This window comes from Artibeus jamaicensis, unplaced genomic scaffold (assembly GCF_021234435.1).
Source record: "Artibeus jamaicensis isolate MK-2021 breed Jamaican fruit bat unplaced genomic scaffold, CSHL_Jam_final contig_685, whole genome shotgun sequence".
Classification (NCBI taxonomy): Eukaryota; Metazoa; Chordata; class Mammalia; order Chiroptera; family Phyllostomidae; genus Artibeus; species Artibeus jamaicensis.
Genome location: NW_026521924.1, coordinates 27000054 through 27020948, shown reverse-complemented (window position 1 = coordinate 27020948; position 20895 = coordinate 27000054). Strand labels below are relative to the sequence as shown.

The following is a 20895-nucleotide window of genomic DNA, read 5'->3' as shown; positions in this document are numbered from 1 at the left end:
GAGCCACTCCTGGTGCCGGCCAGAGAGGGAGCTGTCTCCCCTGACACCGGGGGGGGGGGGCAGTGCTGGACTTCCTGGGAGGCACCGACGTGTGCACACGTGACTGCATGTGGCCTTGACCTACTCACCTCTGCCCACATGCCTCCAGACACGAGTCTCTGGGAAGGTGAGGCCCGCCGGGGGCGCAGGGTGTGGGCGGCAGAGTCTGCCCCGAGCCCAGCTCACCCGTCCTCCCCTGAGGGCCCTGGGGTCTGTGCTGTTCGTGAAACAAGCAAGGCTGCTCTGGGCACCGTCCTGTTTCTGGGAGAAGGGACAGGGGACATGGGAGGTGCCGACATTGATGGGAACATGGAGGTGTGCTTTCTTCCCTAGGTTTCACTTGAAAAAAAAGATGAGGGTCTGGCGGGACTCCTTCCTGGTGGAGAGAGGGTGAGTGCTGGGCCCCAGAGCATTTGGGCTGAGGAGCATCCAAGTACACCCCCCCCCACCCCGCACCATCCCAGGCAGCTCCTGGCAGCTCCACCTGTGTCCATGGCATTAAAGATCTCCCTGTGGGGCCCTGGCCAGGTGACTCAGTCAGTGGAGTGTCATCGCGTAGCCGAAAGGTTGCAGCTTCCATTCCTGGTCAGGGCACACACCTAGGTTGGGGGTTCGATCCCCAGTTCGGGCACATACACAGGAGGCAACCAGTCGCTGTTTCTCTCTCCCCTGCTCTCTCTCTAAAAGGGAGAGATGAAAACATGTCCTCGGGTGAGGATAAAAAGAAAAATAAAAAATAAAGGTCTCCCTGTCGGGGAACCTACCTTCCGGCGGTGACTGGGAGCTGGTGGGAACCAGGCACAGAAGCCGCTCGCTGTTCCTGCGGTTGACACACGGTCCGCATCTGGAGGCCACATGTCTGCTGCCTCCCACACGTTTTCTGTGTTATCGCCCACTCATGCCATCCGGGAGGTTTCTCCCAAGATCCCCATTTCTGAAGTCTCTGAGCGGTCAGGAGACCCGGCCAGGCTGGACCGGCGAGCTCCTCCAGAGCCAACAGGCCAGCCCCGTGTCCCGCTCTCTGCCCCACAGCAAACTGCTCCACAAGAGGGACAGCGACAAGGTGGACGCCCAGGAGAACTTCCTGCCCAAGTACCAGCGCGTGAAGGACCTGTGCCAGCGGGCCGAGTACCAGACGGCCTGTGAGCAGCTGGGGCAGGTGAGGGGGCGCGGCTGCGGCCCTGGGGCTGCGCGCGGGGCCCTGCAAATGGGGGCCGGGGCTGCTCCTCCGGCTGCGGAGCCAGCGAGGCCCGTCCCCAGGGCCGGTGGTTTGATGTGTGCGACACCCAGGGTGAGGCCAGGCAATACTGATGACGCTCAGAAAGCAGGCTGGCTCTCAGCTCCCTGCCAACCTGGTCACAGGAAGAGTCTCCCGTGGGGGTGGGCGTGTGTGTTCAGCTCCCAACCCCTCTTTGACAGAGGCTCGGGAGGGAGGCCTCTTCGCGGCCCCCAGTGACTGTGCTTCTGTCTGAGTCCCTGCTGCAGAGGGGTCCCTCCTCTTCGAGGCTGAGTTTCCATTCTTAGGTGTCACAGGAAATTGTCCTCTGACATAAATTTAGGTTTTAAAAAAGGGAGTTGATTTCAAAAGAAATATTAAGGAAATTGTCACTTTAATAGCACTTTAGAGATAGCAAAGACTGACTGAAATTTTAGAGAGTCTGAACTAGGCTCTTCCGAGGCCTGGGAGGCCGAGATGGGCTGTGGAGGGAGCTGGGGGTGTGGCCTTGTAAAGAGGGACCCAAGCAGGAGAGCTGTGTGTTGCGCTGCATCCTTGCAGCGGCCTTCACTGTGCGCCTCTGTGGCCGGGCACTGTTCCAGGCACTGGGGCAGCAGCCTTGAATGCCATGCACACACAGCACTGATGCTCTGCGGGAAGCTCGGCCTCAGGTTTGTGCTGAGAGCCCACACTGGTTCTGATTTCTATTCTGAGCTACAAGAGCTGATGAGGCCAGGGGGCCCCTGTGCCCCTGGGATTGCTGTCAAACCCCATGCCTCAGATTAAGGGGCAGGCCGTCCGGGGCAGGGGAGGGGCAGGTATCTGCAAATTCAGAGCACACTGCTTAGTCCAAGTGAAAAGAGCGCTGGAGGTGGGGTTTGGGGCCCAGGCCAGCTGGGGGGCCCCCGTCCCAGCTGTGCACCCACCGAGGCTGGGACACAGTCCTGGCCCTGCTGGCCGAGCCACCGCCACGCGCCGCTGCCGTCTCTCTCACGCTTTGCCTGTGAGCTTTCCCTGCGTGGCGGCGCCTCCGGTGCCTGGGGCTCATGCTCAGCCACAGGGTCACACGGTGTCCCCCTTGGTGCCACTGCTCTGCTTCTCATCCAGTCGACGTCTGTCTGTGAGCATGTCATTCCAGGAACAAAGCTCTTGAGGGCCTGTGTCCCGGAGAGGGGGTGTCAGGGTGGACGGGGGTGGCGGCAGGGGATGTGGGCCGGCCGGCTGGCCGCGCCTCGCAGCCTGAGGCCCCTGCCGTGCCTTGCAGAAGTGGCAGTGCGTGGAGGACGCCACGGGGACGCTGAAGCTGCACAAGTGTAAGGGCCCGGCTCAGCCCAGCGGCAGAGCCCTGTCCAACCTGGTGCCCAAGTACTACGGGCAGGGCGGCGAGGGCTGCACCTGTGACGGCGGCGGGGACGACCAGCTCAGCCTGGCCGGACGCCGGAAAAAGCTCTTCAAGAAAAGTGAGTGTGGTGACCTTGGCGGTTCGGGCCTGGGGGCGGGGTGGTGGCACCTGGGTCACCCCATTCGTTCACTTAAATAACTCCACAAATACAAGGCCAAGGAACTGGGGGCGCAGCGAAGCCCCCGATGACCCTCCCGGCCCAGTGGGGAGCGGCAGGAATAAAGAGGGGAGGCAGTGTGAGAACTGGGGGCTGTGAGGGTTGCAATGGGCGGGGAGGTCAGGGACACCAGCCAGGGACCCATCGCATGGCGTCTCAGGGCCCTTACTCTGAGACGCGAAGCCACCAGAGGCTTTGAACAGAGGAGCTGAGATCAGATGAGTGTTGTCCAGCACCCACCCCTGCCGCCGGAGCTGCATGTCTGTGGGCTGGACCCACAGGAGGCTGGCCGCAGGCCCTGCGAGGAGCCTCGGCAGCTTGGACTGGACAGTCGCGTCGCAGGGAGTGGGCTTGGTGCTTCAAGTACTCTGGAAGTGACTCAAAGGGAGACCCATGGTGGGGGCTGATAGATGGGGTCAGCCTCATTATTCGTGGAGTTTGCAAGCTCATGGACTTCCATGAAATTTCTTTGTAGTCCCCAAGTCACTGCTTGAGATGCTTTCTGGGTCATTCGCAGGTACGCACAGCGGCCAAAAACACCCGGTCACCCGAGTGCTGGGTCCCCAGCTGCGGCTGGACAGGGAGATGGTCACTTCCCCTTGTTCCAGCTTCAAGCTCTGCCCCGGTGTCCTCTTCATGTCTGTTCGGTGTCGTGCTTTTCACGTCTCTGTGCCTTTCCCGGTGGTGTCACTGTGTGAAACAGCCCCCCGGCACCCTGCAGAAGTACTGTGTCCTGTTCCTGTGTGCAGGGCGGCCGGCCATTCCTTATGGAGAAATATGCGGGTTGGAGAAGCCTGTGCAGACCTGAGGTGTAGCTCTGTTGGCCGCAAGTTCAATGTTACTGAATCAGCAACATGTATTGAATAAGGTGCCATTAAACAGAAACCCCCATAAACAAGGTCTGTGGGGCCAGAGGCTCACGGGAACCTGACCCCATGTCTCCCCTGTAAGCGGTGGTCTTTTCGCTCATTCAGTGTCCTCAGTGGCTTAGGAGAATGCAGTGCAAGTTACGAGAGCAGGCGACATGTTGGGCAGAGAAAGGCACCCCACCCAGATGAAGAGGCTGACAAAGCCTTCCCACCTCACCCAAGCAGGGGCCAAAGGACAGGCCGTGACAGAGAGGGGAGGGATGTCCTCCGGATGTGGCTGGAAGACTCAGCTGTCACCCCAGGCTGGTCACAGCCCCACTGCGAGCTTAGTGTCCCCAGGGAAGAATGGTCTCTGGGAGCTAGGACTTGGTCTTGGTGTGACCTGGTCAGCTGGCCAGAAGTCTCCAAAGCTGGGCAGTTTCCCATGCTGCCCACAGGCCTGACCCCCAACCCAAGCACCACCAGCCCCATTAGAGATTCTAGTTGTTTTTTCAAATGGTGGCAAAATACACGTAACATGCTATTTAGCATCTTAACCATTTTTAAGTGTCGTGTTCCGTGGCCTTAGGTACATCCTCATTGTTGTGGGATCACCCCCACCAGCCAACCCTGAGTTCTTTCCACCTTACAAAACTGACACTCGGTCCCATTAAACACTAACTCCCCACCACCCTTCCCCCAGCCCCTGGCAACCACCCTTCTGCCCTCTGTGGATTTCACGCCTCTGGCCCATGTCGCCCGGGACAGAGAGCCAAGCCGGCAGGTCCGTCCCTAGTGGCCAGGCTCTGTCTCTGCAGCACTTCCCCACTGATGGGCCCCCGCTGTATTTCTTCACAAGCCGCGTGGTAACTCCTAAGCTAATCTTTTTTTAGCAAGTAAAATCATTGCTTTCTAGACTGGATCACACAGCTAAACATCTCCTTGCTTCAACACGCAGCACAGGGGATAATCTTTAAATAATACGAGGATGTATGACTCAATTAAACCCTCTCTTCGCCTGTTAATGCGTAGAGGAAAGAAAAAGGCACCAGAATAGCCGAGACCCAGCTGCACCCAAGCCCTCATCTGAGGACGGTGTAACATCAAGGCCATGTGCCCCGCACAGCCACCCAGGAGCAGACGGTCGCTCTTAGGACAGACAGGACAGACGGGGTCACACAGCCCATTTGGGGCTGTAAACCCCGTCTGCTGGCCCAATGCCGTTCCCCCTGCAGGTGCTGCCCGTGAGACGCTCTCTGTGCATCCATTCTGAGCAGCTGCCCTGGAGCCGGGCTTCCCAGCCGGGGGTGATCTTGACCCCTGGGGGGGGGGGGCACTTGGCAGTGTGGAGACATTTCTGGCTGACGTGATTGTGTGTGGGGGGGTGCACCTCGCTTCTAGTGCACAGAAGCTATGAGTGTGCCAAGTACCTGCAAGGCACAGGTTCGTCTGCCCCAACAATGGTTCATCCAAGTCCAATGTCACTGGTTTCGAGGTTGAGAAGCCCTGGCCTGGAGCAGCCCCAACCCCGGCACGCCGGGCAGAGCCGGCCGGACCGGGAAGAGATGATTAGAATTCTGGGGATGGGCCCGGGGCGGGGCCGGTGTTTATTCTCCTAACAACCTGCAAGCCCTGCCGGATGCTGAGGTGACGGAGTTGAATGAGACTCTGAGCGGACGTTGTAAGATGAGGTGTACGCTAGTGAACAGGGTGGGAAGGTCACGTTTTCTTTCCCTTGGTGGAAAATGTGTGAAGGAAATGAAATGGGGCTGACCAGGTGGAGAGGGAATGGGTGGTCAGTGGTCGTTCACACAAGAGCCAAGTGTGGGGAAGGAACGGCGCGTCGGGGGAGGAGGGAGCACAAAGGCGCCGTGGCCCCCAGCCCTGGAGAGCAGGCCACGCAGGGCTCCGTGGCCTGGGCGGTGGGTAGGCCCAGGGTGTGGCCTCAGGTGAGGACTCCACAGCCACAGAGGCCCTAGTGGCCACAGACCAGCCGCCCACGGCCGTACCGGGCGCTGGAAGTGTGTCGGTTCTATTGTGTGTCCTCCTCCAGGGAGCCTTGTAAGGAAGGCACCGTCCTGAGACCACGGCTCACGGTCCGTGGTGGCCACACCTTGGCTCAGGATTTGCATCCGGGCTATCAGAGTCCGGAGCCTGAGCTCTTGGCCACTGGGTTAAGCAGCCCCCTTCCCAGGACATGTGCGAGGGAGGGCATTTCAGGGACCCTGGAAGGGGAGACAGCTGGGGTGACTCCAGAGCGAGGGGTGTGGCCCCAGGCCAGGGAGAGGTTTACACAGGCGCTTGGCCGGCCTCTTCTGTGAAGGGGCAGAGAAGAGGGTAAATATTTGAGGCCTCGCAGGCTACACGGTCTCTGTCTCAACTACTCAATTCTGTCTGTGGCAAGGAAACAGCCCCCGACTTGGGGGAGACTGGCTTCTTTACAGCATCAGGCAGAAGGCCAGACAGTTTGGGGCACCCTGGGTTTGTGGCTGGGGGTAGAGGGTGGGAAGCTACTAGGCCGCTGGCTCCCAAGGAGGAAAGACAAGCAAAGAGAGCCCGGGGGGAGGGGGGTCTAGTTCACGGCCTCCTGGGCAGGTGACCAGTTCCCATAGGGGATCTGCTCGGCACTGTGGCTGCAGGGAGACTGAACTCAGGGAGGAAAAGCCAAGGAGAAAGCTGCCCAGGGTCAAAAAGGCCTGCGGCTTTGCCGAAGAGGTGATGCCTCTCCTGGATCTGGGCCTGGATCCTTTGGTCCCACAAGCCTGAGAAATGAAAGATGCCAACAGCTGTCCCAATAGACAGGCCAGCGTGACCAGGTCCTGGGGCCCTGGGCCACGCGGGAGCAGGGGTCCCTTCCTCCCTGGGTGCCACACCTCTCGCCTCCAGTCGGCCCTCCAGCTGTGGGCACCTCCTGGTGGCCATACAGAGCCAAGCAAACCTGGGTGGGGACCAGGTCCAGGCCCTTCTCTTTAAAAGGTGGACATGTGGGGGTGGGGGAAGATGCATGCCAGGGCCAGACCCAGAGAAGGATGCAGAGTTTTGAAGCACAAAGGAGTGGGTGGGGCCGTGGCCAGATGAACGTAGTGCGTCTCTGAAGGGGAGGTGCGTCTGCTCCCGCCAGGGACCCCCGTGTGGGCCCAGGTGGGCAGGCACACTCCTCTGCAGAAGCTGGAAATTCGCACACAGCTACATGACCACCTGCCCCCTTGTTCCTTAATGTTAGCAATCTGATCTAATGTGTCTTTTATTAGAAGATGCAGGAAGTCTGAGCTGACTTTAGCCAGCACGTCCCGTTTTCGCAGCTGAGGTTGTTTCGAAACAGGGCCCCCCTGGTGGAGAGGAGCTGGGGAAGCCGGACCCAGAGGGCTGAGTGCCCTCCCCGGGCTTCTCCCTCTTCTATCCAGGAGGAGCTTCCTGGCTTTTTATCCCCCCAATTAAAGTCAGTAGGCTTTGTTCTTTGTGTCTTATTATGGTATAATTGACAGGTAATATTAGTTTCAGGTGTACAACATGATTCAGTATTTGTATAGATTGCAAAATGCTCACCATGATGAGTCCAGTTCGCAGCTGTCACGGTACACAGATACATAATGTGCGATGTGACTCACTGTGGCCACCACACCGTACGTCCAGATTTTATAACTGGGAGTCAGTACACCTTCTGACTCCCTTCACCCATTTACCCATTTTCTTCCCCATCCCCCGCCTCTGGCAACCTTCCAGTCTGTTCTCTGTATCTATAACCCCAGATTTTTGCTTTTGTGGGTTTTTTTTTTTTAATTCCATGTGTAAGCAAGATCACACGGTATGTCTTTCTCTGTCTGACTTCACTTAGTATGATGCCTGCAGGCCCGTCATGTCGTGAGTGGCAGGATTTCCTGCCTACGGCCGAGCTGATACTCCACTGTGTGAACATACCTAGCACCGTATCTTCATCTGCTTAGCTGTCCGTGGACACCTGGGCTGCTTCTGGGTCTTGGCTATTGTAAATGATGCTGCAGGGAACGTGGGGGCACAGGTACCTTTCCAAGTTAGTGTTTTCCTTCCGATAAACATTGAGAAGTGGGATTGCTGGACCACATGGTGGTTCTAATTTCCATTTTGGGGGAACCTCCACACAGTTTTCCCTGGCGGCTGCACCAATTCCCCTCCCACCAGTCGTGCACGAGGGCTCCCTTCTCTCCCCGGGCTCACCAGCGCTTGTTTGATGATAACCATTGTTAACAAGTGTGAGCAGTGGCTTGTGTTTGCATGTCCCCGACGACTGGTGACACTGAACGCGTTCTCCAGCACCTGTTGGCCGTCTGTACATCTTCTTTGGAAAAATGTCTATTCAGAGCTCCTGCGTTTTCTAAATCAGATCGTGTTTTTGCTATTGACTAGTACAAATCTTCCTTATCAGATAGTTTTAATCATAAATGGATATTGGATTCCGTCAAGTGTTTTTTCCTGCATCTTTTGAGACCCTATCATTTTTACCGTTCATTTTGGTAACGTGGCATTGGTGTGCTTGAGAGTAAACCATCCTTGCATCCCTGGACCAAATCCCACTTGATCGTGGTATGTGATTCTTCTACTGTATTGTTGAACTTGGTTTGCTACTGTCTTGCTGAGGATGCTTGCATTCTGTGTTCCTCAGGGATATTGGCCCGTAACTGTCTTGTCTTTTCCTTTCATTTTGGCCCCAGAGTAGTGCCAGCCTTGTACAACGAGCGGGAAGTGTTTCTCGTCTCCTTTTTGGACATTTGGTGGAATTCACCAGTGAAGCCACCTGGTCCTGGACCTTCATTTGTTGGCAGGTTTCTGATTACTGAGTCAGTCTCCTTAATGTTCTTACCCCCACTTTACTTTTTTCTTTAAATCAAAGTAGTGGTCACGGAAAATAAAATTTACCATCTTTACAACTTTACAGTTCAGCAGCACTTAACATACAGTGTAGCACAACTACCACCTCTGGGTCTGAAACCATTTTCATCGCCCCCAAAGGAAACCCGTTACCCCTCCCGCATCCCACGGCAACCACTGATTTGCTCTGGGTCAGAGCATCCTTTCCTGTTCTGGATATTTCAGACGGACTCGCACAACAGACCTTTCGTGTCTGGGCTCCTCCGCACGGCACAGAGCTGTCGGCAGGTGTCCGTGCTACAGCGTGGCCAAAAGTGCCGCTGTGTGGATGGCCCAGTTGGTTTATCCCGTCATAGCTCTTCCTTGAGATTATCTAAGCCGATTCCTTCCCAGCCCTGGGACTTCAGTGCCCCAGCTGAATCACCTTGAGGCCTGCTGGGTGCAGGTCCTGCTTCCCGGGTGGGAGGTTCCACAAGCCCGTGAGTCTCAGCCAACACGGAGTCTCTTCATGAGAGCGCTGCCCCACCCAGATCGGGGGTCTGCCTCTCAGGGAGCCCCGCCAGCCTTCCACACCCTCCTGACTGAGCCACCCCTTGGATGCCCACAGAGTACAAGGCCAGCTATGCCCGCAACCGCTCCATCCGCTCAGTGGCCATCGAGGTGGACGGTGAGGTGCACCACATAAGCCTGGACGAGGCATCCCAGCCCCGCAACCTGACCAAGCGGTACTGGCCAGGGGCCCCTCGGGACCAAGATGACAAGGACAGTGGGGACTTCAGTGGCACTGGAGGCCTTCCGGACCCTTCAGCTCCCAACCCCATTAAAGTCACACATCGGTGAGAGTCCAGGCAGAGGTTGGGGGGGAGGGACAGGCTGGGCCTTGGCCGAGGCTCCCACACCTCTCAGGCCCCTGGCCAGGCCCTCCTTGCCCGCTCAGGGCCACACCCAGTCCCTTCTTTCGAGCAGGTGCTACATCCTCGAGAACGACACAGTCCAGTGTGACCTGGACCTGTACAAGTCCCTGCAGGCCTGGAAGGACCACAAGCTGCACATCGACCACGAGGTGACGGGGTCTGGGAAGGGAGCAGTGTCTCACCACCGCGTACTTGGCGGGGATGCCAGCCACACTGGGAGTGAAGTGAGGCCCAGCCCAGGGCAGAGAGGCCCCCACAGAGCCCTCGACCCAGGGCCAGGAGCACCTGTCCCAGCAGGCCAGCTTGGTCACATCGCACCCCTTTCTGATGTGCCAGTCACACCCCATTTTGTCCTTTCAACAAGCCTGGCTGGGGGAGGCAGGGCGGGGCATTTAAGTCCTCAGTGTGTGCACATGATTCCCAGGCAGGACAGGACAGAAAGAAAATGACTCACAGTTCCTTTGCTGGAGCCTCATTGCTTCCGGTGGAGCCATGGAACCCCCTCGGTGCCCACGGATGTGGACCATGGAGGGCACCACCAGGCCTCCCCTTCTTCCCCAGCCCCAGAGTTTCACAGGCTACTCACCTCTCCCTCCCCCAGATCGAAACCCTGCAGAATAAAATTAAGAACCTGAGAGAAGTCCGAGGTCACCTGAAGAAAAAGCGGCCAGAAGAATGTGATTGTCACAAAATCAGGTGAGGAGGATGCAAAGGGGATCAGGAAGTCCCCTAGCAGTCCTACAGGGCCACTCCTGGGGGCACAGCATTCCCTCGGTGATGCCTGTTACTTTTATATCTCTGTTCCCTTGGGGTTTAAAAAAATCAATCATTCCCATCCCCACTGTCAGCCACTGGGCACATGTCACCACCCCCCAGGTGGCCAGCCAGACACTGGGGTTCACGCACTGTTGACGGATGGGGGCCTGGCTCCCAGTATGGAAAAGGCCTCTGCTGACCGCCTTTCCGGGAATAGCCCATGAGGCCCTGGCCCTGGGGGCAAGCTCGAGAGCAACACTGTCCAATAGAACTTCTGTGACGATGGGAAGGGCTGTATCTGCTGTCCAGTAGGGTGACCACATGTGGCCATTAAGCATTTAAAACGTGGCAATGAAACCAAGGAACTAAACCTAGAATTTTATTTATAGTGAAAGCTGTATGTGCAGCTGTACCTAAGCCCAGCTGTAGCATCTCTGCTACCTTCCCGGAAGGGGCTTGCAAACACGAGTCCCCTCAGGGCTGCCCCTGACCAAGCATGAGGCGGGTGGGGGTCTGGGGACAGCCATCTGATGATGCTGAGGTCAAAGCCACACAAAGCCAAGCCCAGCTTCCAGCCTTGGCTAACTTCCCACCCACCGCAACCTTCTCTGTCTGGTCGGAGCCTCAGCTAGGGGCTCCCGGCTCGCACTTGCAGGAAGGAGCGAGGCAGGCAGGGAGCTGCTGCCCTGGGGTAACACTCTCCCAGGAACTACATCAGAAAGAGTGATGGGGTCCCAGGGAACCACATTCTGTACCCACTCAGGAGTCACCCTGAAGCAGTTTCTGAAACCTGGGGTTTGGGGTCTGTTACAGTTACTACACCCAGCACAAAGGCCGACTCAAGCACAAAAGCTCCAGTCTGCATCCTTTCAGGTAAGGCAGCTTAAGGTCCAGGGGAGAGATGCAAAGGCTGCCCTTCCTTAACCTAAAACAAGCAAGGAAAAGCAGTCCTGGCCACTTCCCTGGGAAGTCTGAGGCAGTCCTAGCAGAGGTGACTCCCTGATCAACACTGAGGTCTTCAGGCGCCCCCATGTGACTGGAGGGGGTTACTGCAACCTCACCATGCAGGGCAGAACACAGGCCCAAGAAATGGGGGTCCCAGCAGCCTCTAATTCTCCACCATTGTGCTGCCTTGGACCTGCAATGGGACTTTTGTGGCAGAGGTTCTTCCCTTTTGGGATCCCTGTAGTGCTGTGTCCACAGCTCTCTGGCAAGAAGAGCAGAGGCTCAGGGTCATTGATCACTAGGAGACTCCAAGGTGAGGAGCCCAGAGAGGTGTGGCCCTATGTCCCCATAGGAAGGGGCTGCAGGAGAAGGACAAGGTGTGGCTGCTGCGGGAGCAAAAGCGCAAGAAGAAACTTCGCAAGCTGCTGAAACGGTTGCAGAACAATGACACGTGCAGCATGCCAGGCCTCACGTGCTTTACCCACGACAACCAGCACTGGCAGACTGCACCTCTCTGGACACGTGAGCAAGCCCGGGGCAGGCATGGGGCACGCTGGGCAAGAGGGGCTTCTCCTGGGCCTCCCCTTGCCCCCAGCCTGTGGGTGCTTCCTTGCCAGACCCCACAGGTCTTTCGGGAACAGGTTCCCCCCACAGGAACTGGCCCCGGGGACCACCCCGGACAGGAATCCCAGCAGGCGCACTCAGGGCATGCTCTCTGTTCCCTTGGCAGTGGGGCCCTTCTGTGCCTGCACCAGCGCCAACAACAACACGTACTGGTGCATGAGGACAATCAACGAGACCCACAACTTCCTCTTCTGTGAATTTGCAACGGGCTTCCTCGAGTACTTCGATCTCAATACAGACCCCTACCAGGTACAGACAACCCACCCTGGAGAAGGGGGGGCATGGGGTACACAGGTGTTGCCAGTTAGGGCCCCCCACCTGAGGAATCAATAAATTTACCAAGTCCCTAAGCCAGAAGTGAGTTAGGAAGGCTCTGAGAACCTGGAGACTCCACATAGTCGCCCCTCGCTGCCTGCAGTCCAGGCCCTGTGTGACCTCTTCCCTGGCAAGGTTAAACCAAAGCGGGCTGCATGGGAACCTGGGAAGAGCCCTGCCTGCGGAAGTCCTTGGGGCCGGGCCAGACCAAGCCCTGTGCCCTCGGGGGCCCACAGGCACAACAGCCAACACTCATGCAGCACACGCTATGTGCCAGGTGCCTTCCTGTGGAGGCGACCTTTCTCGAGGTTCCCCTCCATGCCACGGACACATGTGAGTGAATACATATGGCCGAGACAAGCTAGATCTGTTTGGGGATGGAGGAGTGGGCTGTGGCCACTTTCTCCGAGGAGAAAAAGGCCCCAAGCGCCTTTCTCCATAGCCTTTTATTGGGTTGTAATACACAGGAATACAGGGCAGCAAGGATCAAACAGTAGATAACATTTCGAAGAGGTCTGAGGGTTTCAGTCTGAGTGAGTGTCTGTCAGGAAGAGATTTGCAGAAACTTTGGGAGACATACTCATTTCCTCTCAGACCCTTATCATATGAATGAAAGCACTCTTAGCAGAGATTTCACAGGTTTATCAGCAAGTCTTTGTGATGCCAGATTTTTCCCCAGGGCACACTCTGGCCAGGCAAGGAGCTGCACCCCTCCCCATCAGGTATTCAGGCTTAAAGGGATTAAAGCCAGGAAGTGCTTCTCCCAGAGTACATGGGGACTCAGGCTTTGACAAAGCTGGGGGGGCGAGAGTCCATTGCCCTCTGTTGCAGCCATCTGAGTCCTTCCATGAAGGCCTCCCAGGTGATCGAGTCTGGCTTAGGTTGCCCCACTGTGGGGTCTTACCTATCATTGACTTCTGACCAAGCTCTGGGGGCAGGGAGAGGAACTGAGGCAGCATTTGCTACCAGAGACAGGCTTTGTCTCCTGGGGCTGGCATTCCAAAGGTCAGCATTCCAAAGGTCGACTCTCACCCTTAGCCACAAGGGGTAGAGATACAATTCCTAAAAATGAAGCAGAGTGGTCTACTACACCTTCCTAAGTGCTTCCATAGGTTAAGGCACCTGAACACATACGTGATGACCAAAGGGACCCAAAACATGTTAGACAAACGAGAGCCACGGAGCCTGTGGTGAGTGGAGCGTGTCCCGCCTACAACAGATGGCCACCACTGCGCCTCAGTGCTACAGCTCCCAGTGGTGTGACCCTCACACTGGCCCAGGCTCCAGTGTTTTAAGAAAAGGCTGACGATCTTTACATGAAATGTTTTTAAGATCTTTACATGAAATGTTTTTAAATGCCATTTCTACAGTATGCCAGTCTTTCTCCTTAGGTGGGTCATCCCCGTATTTTACAAAAGGGCGTGGCAGGGCACGTAGGTTACTCAGGCACTAGCACCTCCCAGGCTAGACAGGGAACCCAGGTCACACTATCCATGCCATCACCAAATGGCGGCTTCCCAGTGACGAGGGACTGGGACCGAAGGCTGCTTGAAAATGCACGGCTTAGAAGGGCTTCTTTCCAAGCTTGGTCAGTCTCTGACCAGTGGGGCTCCTGAAGTTCAATGTCAAGTACAGAAGTGGTGGTAGTTTTTTTTTTCTTACTCTCAGCTCTGATAGAAGCAGAAGTTACCAGCCCCATGGCACCTGCTACTGCCAACCTGCCTGAAGGCAGTCCCCTGATTGGGAGCAGAGGATGGTGGTCCCTACACACACCTTGTTGATAACCCACCTTTTTCCCAACCAGTTGATGAATGCAGTGAATACACTGGACAGGGACGTCCTCAACCAGCTACATGTACAGCTCATGGAGCTGAGGAGTTGCAAGGGTTACAAACAGTGTAACCCCCGGACACGGAACATGGACCTGGGTGAGTAGGGGATTTTGGGGGTCATGTCTAGTCGGAAAAGTGAACCTAGAATCAGTGGGAGTTGATGAAGTCTCACTAGTGGCAACACCACCACCTTCCTAACATCCACCAAGTGCTGCTTTTAGGGCCCCGAGTGCCACCACTTACTAGTCACCACACGCCAGCTGCTGTGCTGAGCGTGTCTATGCCTCAGTGACCACCCCGTGGCAGCCCTCTGAGGTGCACCTACTTGTCCTCCGTGACTGGGTCGGCTGACCCCAAGTCCACGCTCTTGATCACACTACTGTAGCTTCCAGGAAGCTTTCGGAGACCAAGGCCCAGATCTCCCCACCGCCCCGTGTCCCTCAGGGCTCTTGGTTTTGTCCTCTGTCGCGTAGGTGTCCGTGCCTGTATCTGCCTCCCCCACCATGACCAAAGTCAGTGTTGAATGAATGCACCAGGGCCCTAAAACTGGAAAGGCCACACTCCAGTGTGGGCGACCTGTCAGGCTGCTGGAAGGAAAGCTCCTCTCTTAATTCAGTCCACTCCACCTGCCTGGGGACAGTCAACATCATGAGTGACAAAGTGCCTAGGGTGTTTAAAAAAAGGAAAAGGGCAGTTATGAAGTTTGTCACTGCACATATACCCTAAATTGTTTCCACTTTGTTCCTCTCTCTCATTTAAATTGTTTCCACTTTGTTCCTCTCTCTCATTTAGGACTTAAAGATGGAGGAAGCTATGAGCAATACAGGTATTCAGTTTTGTTTTTAAAGCCCAGGATCGGTCCCTTGTCTAGGCCCATCCTATAGTCCAGCCCCTGGGTTCACATGTGTTAGGTTAAGACTTGCCCTTTGTCCAGTCTGCCAAGGGCCTGGATGACCCTCCAATGATAGGGGTCACCAAAGAGACCTTCTTTGGGGGTGACTTTTTCTTTCTTGGTGATGGTTAACACTCATTCTCCTTTTGACACTTGAAAACAGGCAGTTTCAGCGTCGAAAGTGGCCAGAAATGAAGAGACCTTCTTCCAAATCACTGTGAGTTGAGGAATCAGTTTGCAAACAGAGACCTGGTTCTGGCTTGCTTCGCTTTGCCAAGGCTATCTGTGTGCATGCCAATTCCTATGTATTACTCTCATTTGTTCCTGTAAATAACATACTTTGTACATTTCATGTTTTAGATTAATACCTTGTCTATATACACTGTTGTTCTCTACACAATAATCTGTGCCTGGTAAACTCAAGATATTCCTTAGCGGCTGAGAAGCACTTAAACATTTTAACTGCCAGACACCTTGAAGGCTGTGGCTGCAGAAACATTACCTGGTCCATAACATCCCCAGAGCAGCCCCATTATAAATGGTTCCCACAACATCCCTGCTACAAACTCCAGTGCCAACAGAGGCTGGCAGGGAGCTGAGAAGCAGGCGACACAGAAAGGCCATCTCTAGTCTAAAGACAACGGCACAAGCGCACTGCCGTTTGAATCCTCTAATCCATCAGGAAAATCCCAAAACTCAAATAGCAGCTTAACTGTCCATTAAGCTGCCATGCAGAAAAACAAAACCCCTTGGTGAGCGCCCATTTGCAACTTCTGGCCTACTAATATCTTTATGTGCATAGAAACCTATGCAGCTTTAATAGGACCATAATGGGTCAACTGTGCATGTCTTCGGTGCTTCCAGAATAAAAGCACCGAATTTTTACATCTCATGTTCTCCTTGGCCACTATTCCATCCCTATCTTTAAACGCCATCTTTGCCCACAACTGACAGTAGGTGGTGGCAATGCCGTTCTGAGGGACCTAGAAATACGCCTTCTCAGCAGCCACACGCTTGCAGCAAAGCTTACTCATCTGTAGGACTGATGAAGCGATTGGTAAGAATCACGATATTCAGATACTTAGACGAGTCTGCTTTGTTCCACAGGGGACAACTGTGGGAAGGCTGGGAAGGATAAGCACCCCGTGACAGACCTCCCACAGCAGAGGCAACGTCTGTCTGTACCGACGGTGCAAACCCCCGTATGACTTAGAGCAGACCTGTGCTGCTGGCCAGGAGTCCTGCGAGACACAGACCCTGCTTTCCGGTTAACACGGCAGATTCCGGGAGAGAACCGCCAGGAGCGGTGTGCCATGCTGTGGGAAGTCCGTTTTCACCCTGCTTTTGCTTGGGATTATACCTCGCCAGCTGCACAGAATGCATTTCATGTCAGAAAGTCACCACTAACCCTCTCCAGGAGGTTCACAAGAGGAAAAAAAAAAACTATCTTTTTTTTTTGGAAATTTCCCCAAAGGGTGGAAAGACACTGGAAATTTTTTTAAGTCAGGGGAAGAACAACCCTGTTCAAATCCTCTCACCTTCCGGTTTGTTACGAAGAAGAATTAAGTAGCAGGACGGCGGCAACTTGCAGATGCTGGAAACGGTACACAGTCCGACCTGGAGTCACTAGCACAAAAGAAGTGACATTCATTTAGCACTGTCACCCTGGCTGCCTCTAAAGAAACTGACTTTACTGTATATATGCGACTCTACATGTAACCAGTGTGCGTGGAACTGTTAGGGGACCTGACTATGAAGAAACCCCCTTTCCAGGGTGCTGGTGTCAGTGAACACTCCGGACAGTGTAAGAGAAAAGCCCTCGCAGTGTGGGCCTTTCGGCTCCTGACCAGACACCATTTCTCCCACTATTCTTTCATTCTCTCCCCCAGAACTAATGTTTTTTCAAGTACTGAAAAGAAATGAAGTTCATGTACGTCCCAGGTTTTAATGAAATTGTATTTGTAAAGAAATTTTGTAGATTAAGTACTGTCAAACAGTGTTCAAAACTCTAGCCAATGACCAGCGGCTGGGTTGGTATGAGGTAACCCTTGACATTTTGTGAAAGGTCATCCTTGGGAGTTTTTTGGTTTGGTTTCTTTAAAAAAAAAAAGTCAAGACACAACAAGTCAATACCTTTTTTGAAGGTGACACCTTGGACTTAAAAAAAAAAACCTACCGATATAAAATTAATGACTAAAATTTACTGTATTTCATGGACTTCGCAGGTAAGTCTCACATTACACGACCTACCTTTTAAAATGCGTGAAATGCACAGCAACTCACTGACCCTTCTCTGTGTCCCAGGTGTCTAACCCGGTAACAGCAGCTGTCAGAATGCAGGGATGGGAGAGACAGGAGGGACCTCAGCCATCAACTAGTCCAACGCGTTCCTCACTGAATAGATGACCCCTAGGCACTCACCTTTGTTAAGAACAGTTCCATGTTTTTCAAGATTTCTTTCTGGAACACGTTTTCAGAGTATAATCTCCAGCTTTGCTGTTTCTGTTGCTACTGACAATGAAAGGCATTTGGGGGAAGGGGGGAAATTTAACCTCACAGAAACTGCTATGATCATTTGAAATAAGAACCCCTGATTTTTTTTTTACCCTTAATCCAATGGGGAATTTTTTAAAAAGTAAAGCAAGCAAGCTCTTAGGCTTCAATTTTAAATAGAAACCTTTATTTACAACAACACCCAAAATGATCAGCAAAAAAAACAGTCATAGCTTACCACACGACCATCTCATAAGTTACCCCATGTGGCTTGGAGTCTTTGTGGTGTAATGATTTCGATTTTTAAAAAGCAACATTTAATGTAAACTTGATTGAAATTGAATTCATTCTCAATACTGTAAGTCAATTCCTGAGAATTTAAATATTGCTCTCAGAATGACATTTCCATCTTCTTCAAAATTCCATTCATCAGAAAGAGAAAGAAGGAAGGAGAAAAAACATCGCCCTGCTCATTATTTAAGCAGTTCGCCCCGGGGCTGAGCAACCACACCCACTCCTCACAGCAGGAGGAGCCCTCTTGGATCCTAGAGGTTTCACTATGAATTTCCCACTTGTGAACAAAACTCATGGCTTCTGCAAATAAAAAGGAACTGCACAGGCATATGGGTAACTGGCAATGCATTCTATTACTCTCCAGCTGCATCTCTGGATCAAAGAACTTCTAGGACAGCAAGCCAATTATGTTCTACAGTTCCTCACCCCCTATATCCCCAACTCACCTTAGCAAATATGCTTAAGCAGTCCAGTTGATTGATATTTACACCTTTCCATCAAGATGCACAATTTAGAAAAGTGGCATCATAATATGAACATTAACAATTTCTATTTGTTCTTTTAAAGGAAGAAACCTATCCCCTTTATATCATTTTGATCTTTAAAAAATATATATATATTTATCTTTGGATTCAGCAAAAAAGTAGGTACACTGGAAACATCTCACATTCTAAAAGCAGATGAAAAGATATACTGTTCACCCAACAGATACCAAGGTTTAAAAAAGTGGGGGGTGGGGTGAAAAGAGGTAGGCAGCAGGAGTACAAAGAATTACCCAAAGATAAAAGGGCAGTAAAGGTTAAAAACAAATTATCTCAAAGACTGCACCTATTAAAAGAAAAATCAAAACTTTAAGTTTGTACCAATAAAGTGAACATGTAGAAAACATAAAAACTTATAATAAACTTGTCATATAAAAAGGGATGCTGCTGCCTTCCCGTTAAGGACTAAGGGAAAGGATCACAAAACTTTAATTCTTAAAAGTCAGGAAAGGTAAGAGCACCATTCTACTTCTCCCCGCACACACGACAGTAAAACAAGACAGACTCAGACGCACCCGGCACAACTGTCTGAAAAGACAGACGCTCTGACTCCGCTGTGTGTCTGCAGACAGGAGGCTACGTTATCTGAAAAGTACAGGCTGGATTGTGGAAGCTGATGGATTTACAATCTTAGATTTATTTTTAGCGGGGCAGGCTGGGAGGGGGTGTCAGACTCAAATCCACTCTAGTGGTGGTTCTGGAAATACAGGCTTCACTTATTTATAAGCGTCAAAGAAATTAAATGATCTTACCTTCAGAGGCACCTAGAAAAATTAACTTCATGTATGTGACATAAAAATTAACTGGCTCTCACTTATTGCTAGGAAACGACACCAGAGCTAGCTGAGACATCTGAAATTCATAGATACTCCAAAACCCCAATTTCGTTCCACTGTTTGAACCTAATTAAAGCAGACACAAGGAATCCCACGATCTTTTTACCCTATCCCTCACTAGCCAGAACAAGTGTCAGGGGGAAGTGACAGCAGACAGGGGCCTGAGTGGCAGGGGGAGTGCGTGCGAAGGCGCGCGGACTGCCACTCTGAACCATGCAGAACTGACGTCTTAGGACTGAGTCCCTAAGAAATAACCAGGACACCATTCTTGTTCTCAGGGATGGTGAAAACAACATGTTAGTGAACGACAGGAAAGCTGAGCAGATACCAGAAACCACACATCAAGGATTCTACTCCTGAGAGCTCAACGCGGGATTCAGGTCCCAGTAGCCCAAGCCTCAAATCAATCCTCAAACAGACGAAAAGATCTCATGTTCAATTTATAGACCACTTAAATTCGAAGATTCTTTTTTAAATCGAATTGCTTGATCCTTCTAAATTCTTGACTTTTTTTCAAAGTTTATTTCCCCATGTCTATTCCTTCCCCGCAAATTAGCAAAGTGCTTAGTTCTGGTAAAAGAATTTTTTTTTTTTTAAGTTTAAATGTCTGCATCTAAACAAAAGATCTCTTTAAAAAGCTTTCAGGTTAAGAGACTGAAAAGAGGAGCTAGGCATCTAAGGCCGGAAGGAAGGGAGCGCTTTGGACCTCTGCCCCTCCCCCACAGGCCACAAAATCCAGGGGGTCTCTCTTCTGTTTGTAACCTCACCACATTGAGCTTACTGAAATCAACAATGTTAAATATTTAGCTTCACAAACTCTGTAAAAATGAGTTGTTGTGACCTACAAAAAAAGGTATATACATATTTTACATAATATAATATTTTAAAGGTCATATTTACAAGAGAAAATCTATTCACAGAAACACTGCAAAATTCTGATTCAGAATGCAGTACCTGGCCTTGGGTTTTCTGCAGTTTATTCTCAAAAAGCATTATTGCTCTACCATATAGGCAAAGGGTGACACCAGTACTTTCAAGAAGAAAATCACAGTTCTTATCCAACAGATTAGACAAAAACCAGGAATGTGGTTTGTCATTCCTCAAGACCTCAAGAATATTGCATTTATCCACTACATTCTAAATAAAGTGCACTCGGCGGCACGTTAGCATGTGAAAGTTTGCTGCTGCTGCAGTTCAATACTGTCATCTCACTTTCCCTTCTACAAAGCCATTTGACGTCAAGGACAATTCCTGGAGGTGAAGTATGACAAAACATTAGGGGCAAATGAAAGTCCTAGCTAAGGCCTAGGTCAACCAACAACAGGGTTGGAGCAACTCAACACTATCATTAAAGAAAACTCAGAAATTCCAACCCTATGGGACAGAACTACCTGGTGGTGCCAGAAACAAACGAAGGCTGGACTATGCTCTTCCTCCATTATCGCACCTAGAGAAACCAGATGTTCTAATCTCTTGATTTTCCCACTGTTCTTTGTTCAGTGTTCCACCTACACTTATTTCAATGACTGGATAGCCAGGCAGACAGAGGAGTCTTGTGATTACTAACACTCTGTTACCTCCAGAATCATATCCATAAAAGGTAGAATGCCAAAACTCTGTTTTGAATACCATGATACATACACGGGAGGAGGGGAAAAGAAAAAGGTAGGTATCACACTTCAGCTTTTCAAATCCAGTCCTATTCAAATGACATCACTTGGAATACCCTTGATGGAGATCAAAGCTGGTCCTTTCTTCAAAAACAGGTGCCTAGAATGACGACTCTTTACTCCCAATAATCCTAGTGCAGTGTCATTTGTACAGTGATCTTTGGAGGTCCTGGTGTAGACGTCAGCAGTATTTCTGTCAGTAACCAGAAGGAACATGTGTGAAACGCTTTGCACAGGAGAAAAGAATCCGTATGTCTATCCTGATGGCTTGCAAC

At 52.3% G+C, this 20895-nt stretch overlaps 2 protein-coding genes across 20 annotated transcripts in view; one reads left to right on the top strand and one right to left on the bottom strand.

Moving 5' to 3' along the window:
- SULF2 (sulfatase 2) overlaps positions 1 to 17361 on the top strand; it is a 97144-nt gene extending 79783 nt beyond the window's left edge. For 4 of the 5 annotated variants that reach the window (XM_053671394.1, XM_053671393.1, XM_053671392.1 and 1 more), the window contains exons 9-21: positions 373 to 429; positions 1072 to 1198; positions 2520 to 2715; positions 9115 to 9343; positions 9474 to 9570; positions 10023 to 10117; positions 10991 to 11050; positions 11475 to 11644; positions 11853 to 11995; positions 13866 to 13989; positions 14686 to 14719; positions 14949 to 15002; positions 15893 to 17361. In XM_053671394.1, coding sequence (XP_053527369.1) covers positions 373 to 429; positions 1072 to 1198; positions 2520 to 2715; positions 9115 to 9343; positions 9474 to 9570; positions 10023 to 10117; positions 10991 to 11050; positions 11475 to 11644; positions 11853 to 11995; positions 13866 to 13989; positions 14686 to 14719; positions 14949 to 15002; positions 15893 to 15923 — 1417 coding nt within the window. In that variant the 3' untranslated portion in view covers positions 15924 to 17361. The remainder of the gene's footprint in view (positions 1 to 372; positions 430 to 1071; positions 1199 to 2519; positions 2716 to 9114; positions 9344 to 9473; positions 9571 to 10022; positions 10118 to 10990; positions 11051 to 11474; positions 11645 to 11852; positions 11996 to 13865; positions 13990 to 14685; positions 14720 to 14948; positions 15003 to 15892) is intronic. The other variant, XR_008392682.1, reaches the window with a different exon arrangement.
- Positions 17362 to 17443: 82 nt separating this feature from the next.
- NCOA3 (nuclear receptor coactivator 3) overlaps positions 17444 to 20895 on the bottom strand; it is a 99288-nt gene continuing 95836 nt past the window's right edge. For all 15 annotated transcript variants that reach the window (XM_053671378.1, XM_053671376.1, XM_053671383.1 and 12 more), the window contains one exon: positions 17444 to 20813. In XM_053671378.1, the coding sequence (XP_053527353.1) occupies positions 20802 to 20813 (12 nt within the window). In that variant the 3' untranslated portion in view covers positions 17444 to 20801. The remainder of the gene's footprint in view (positions 20814 to 20895) is intronic.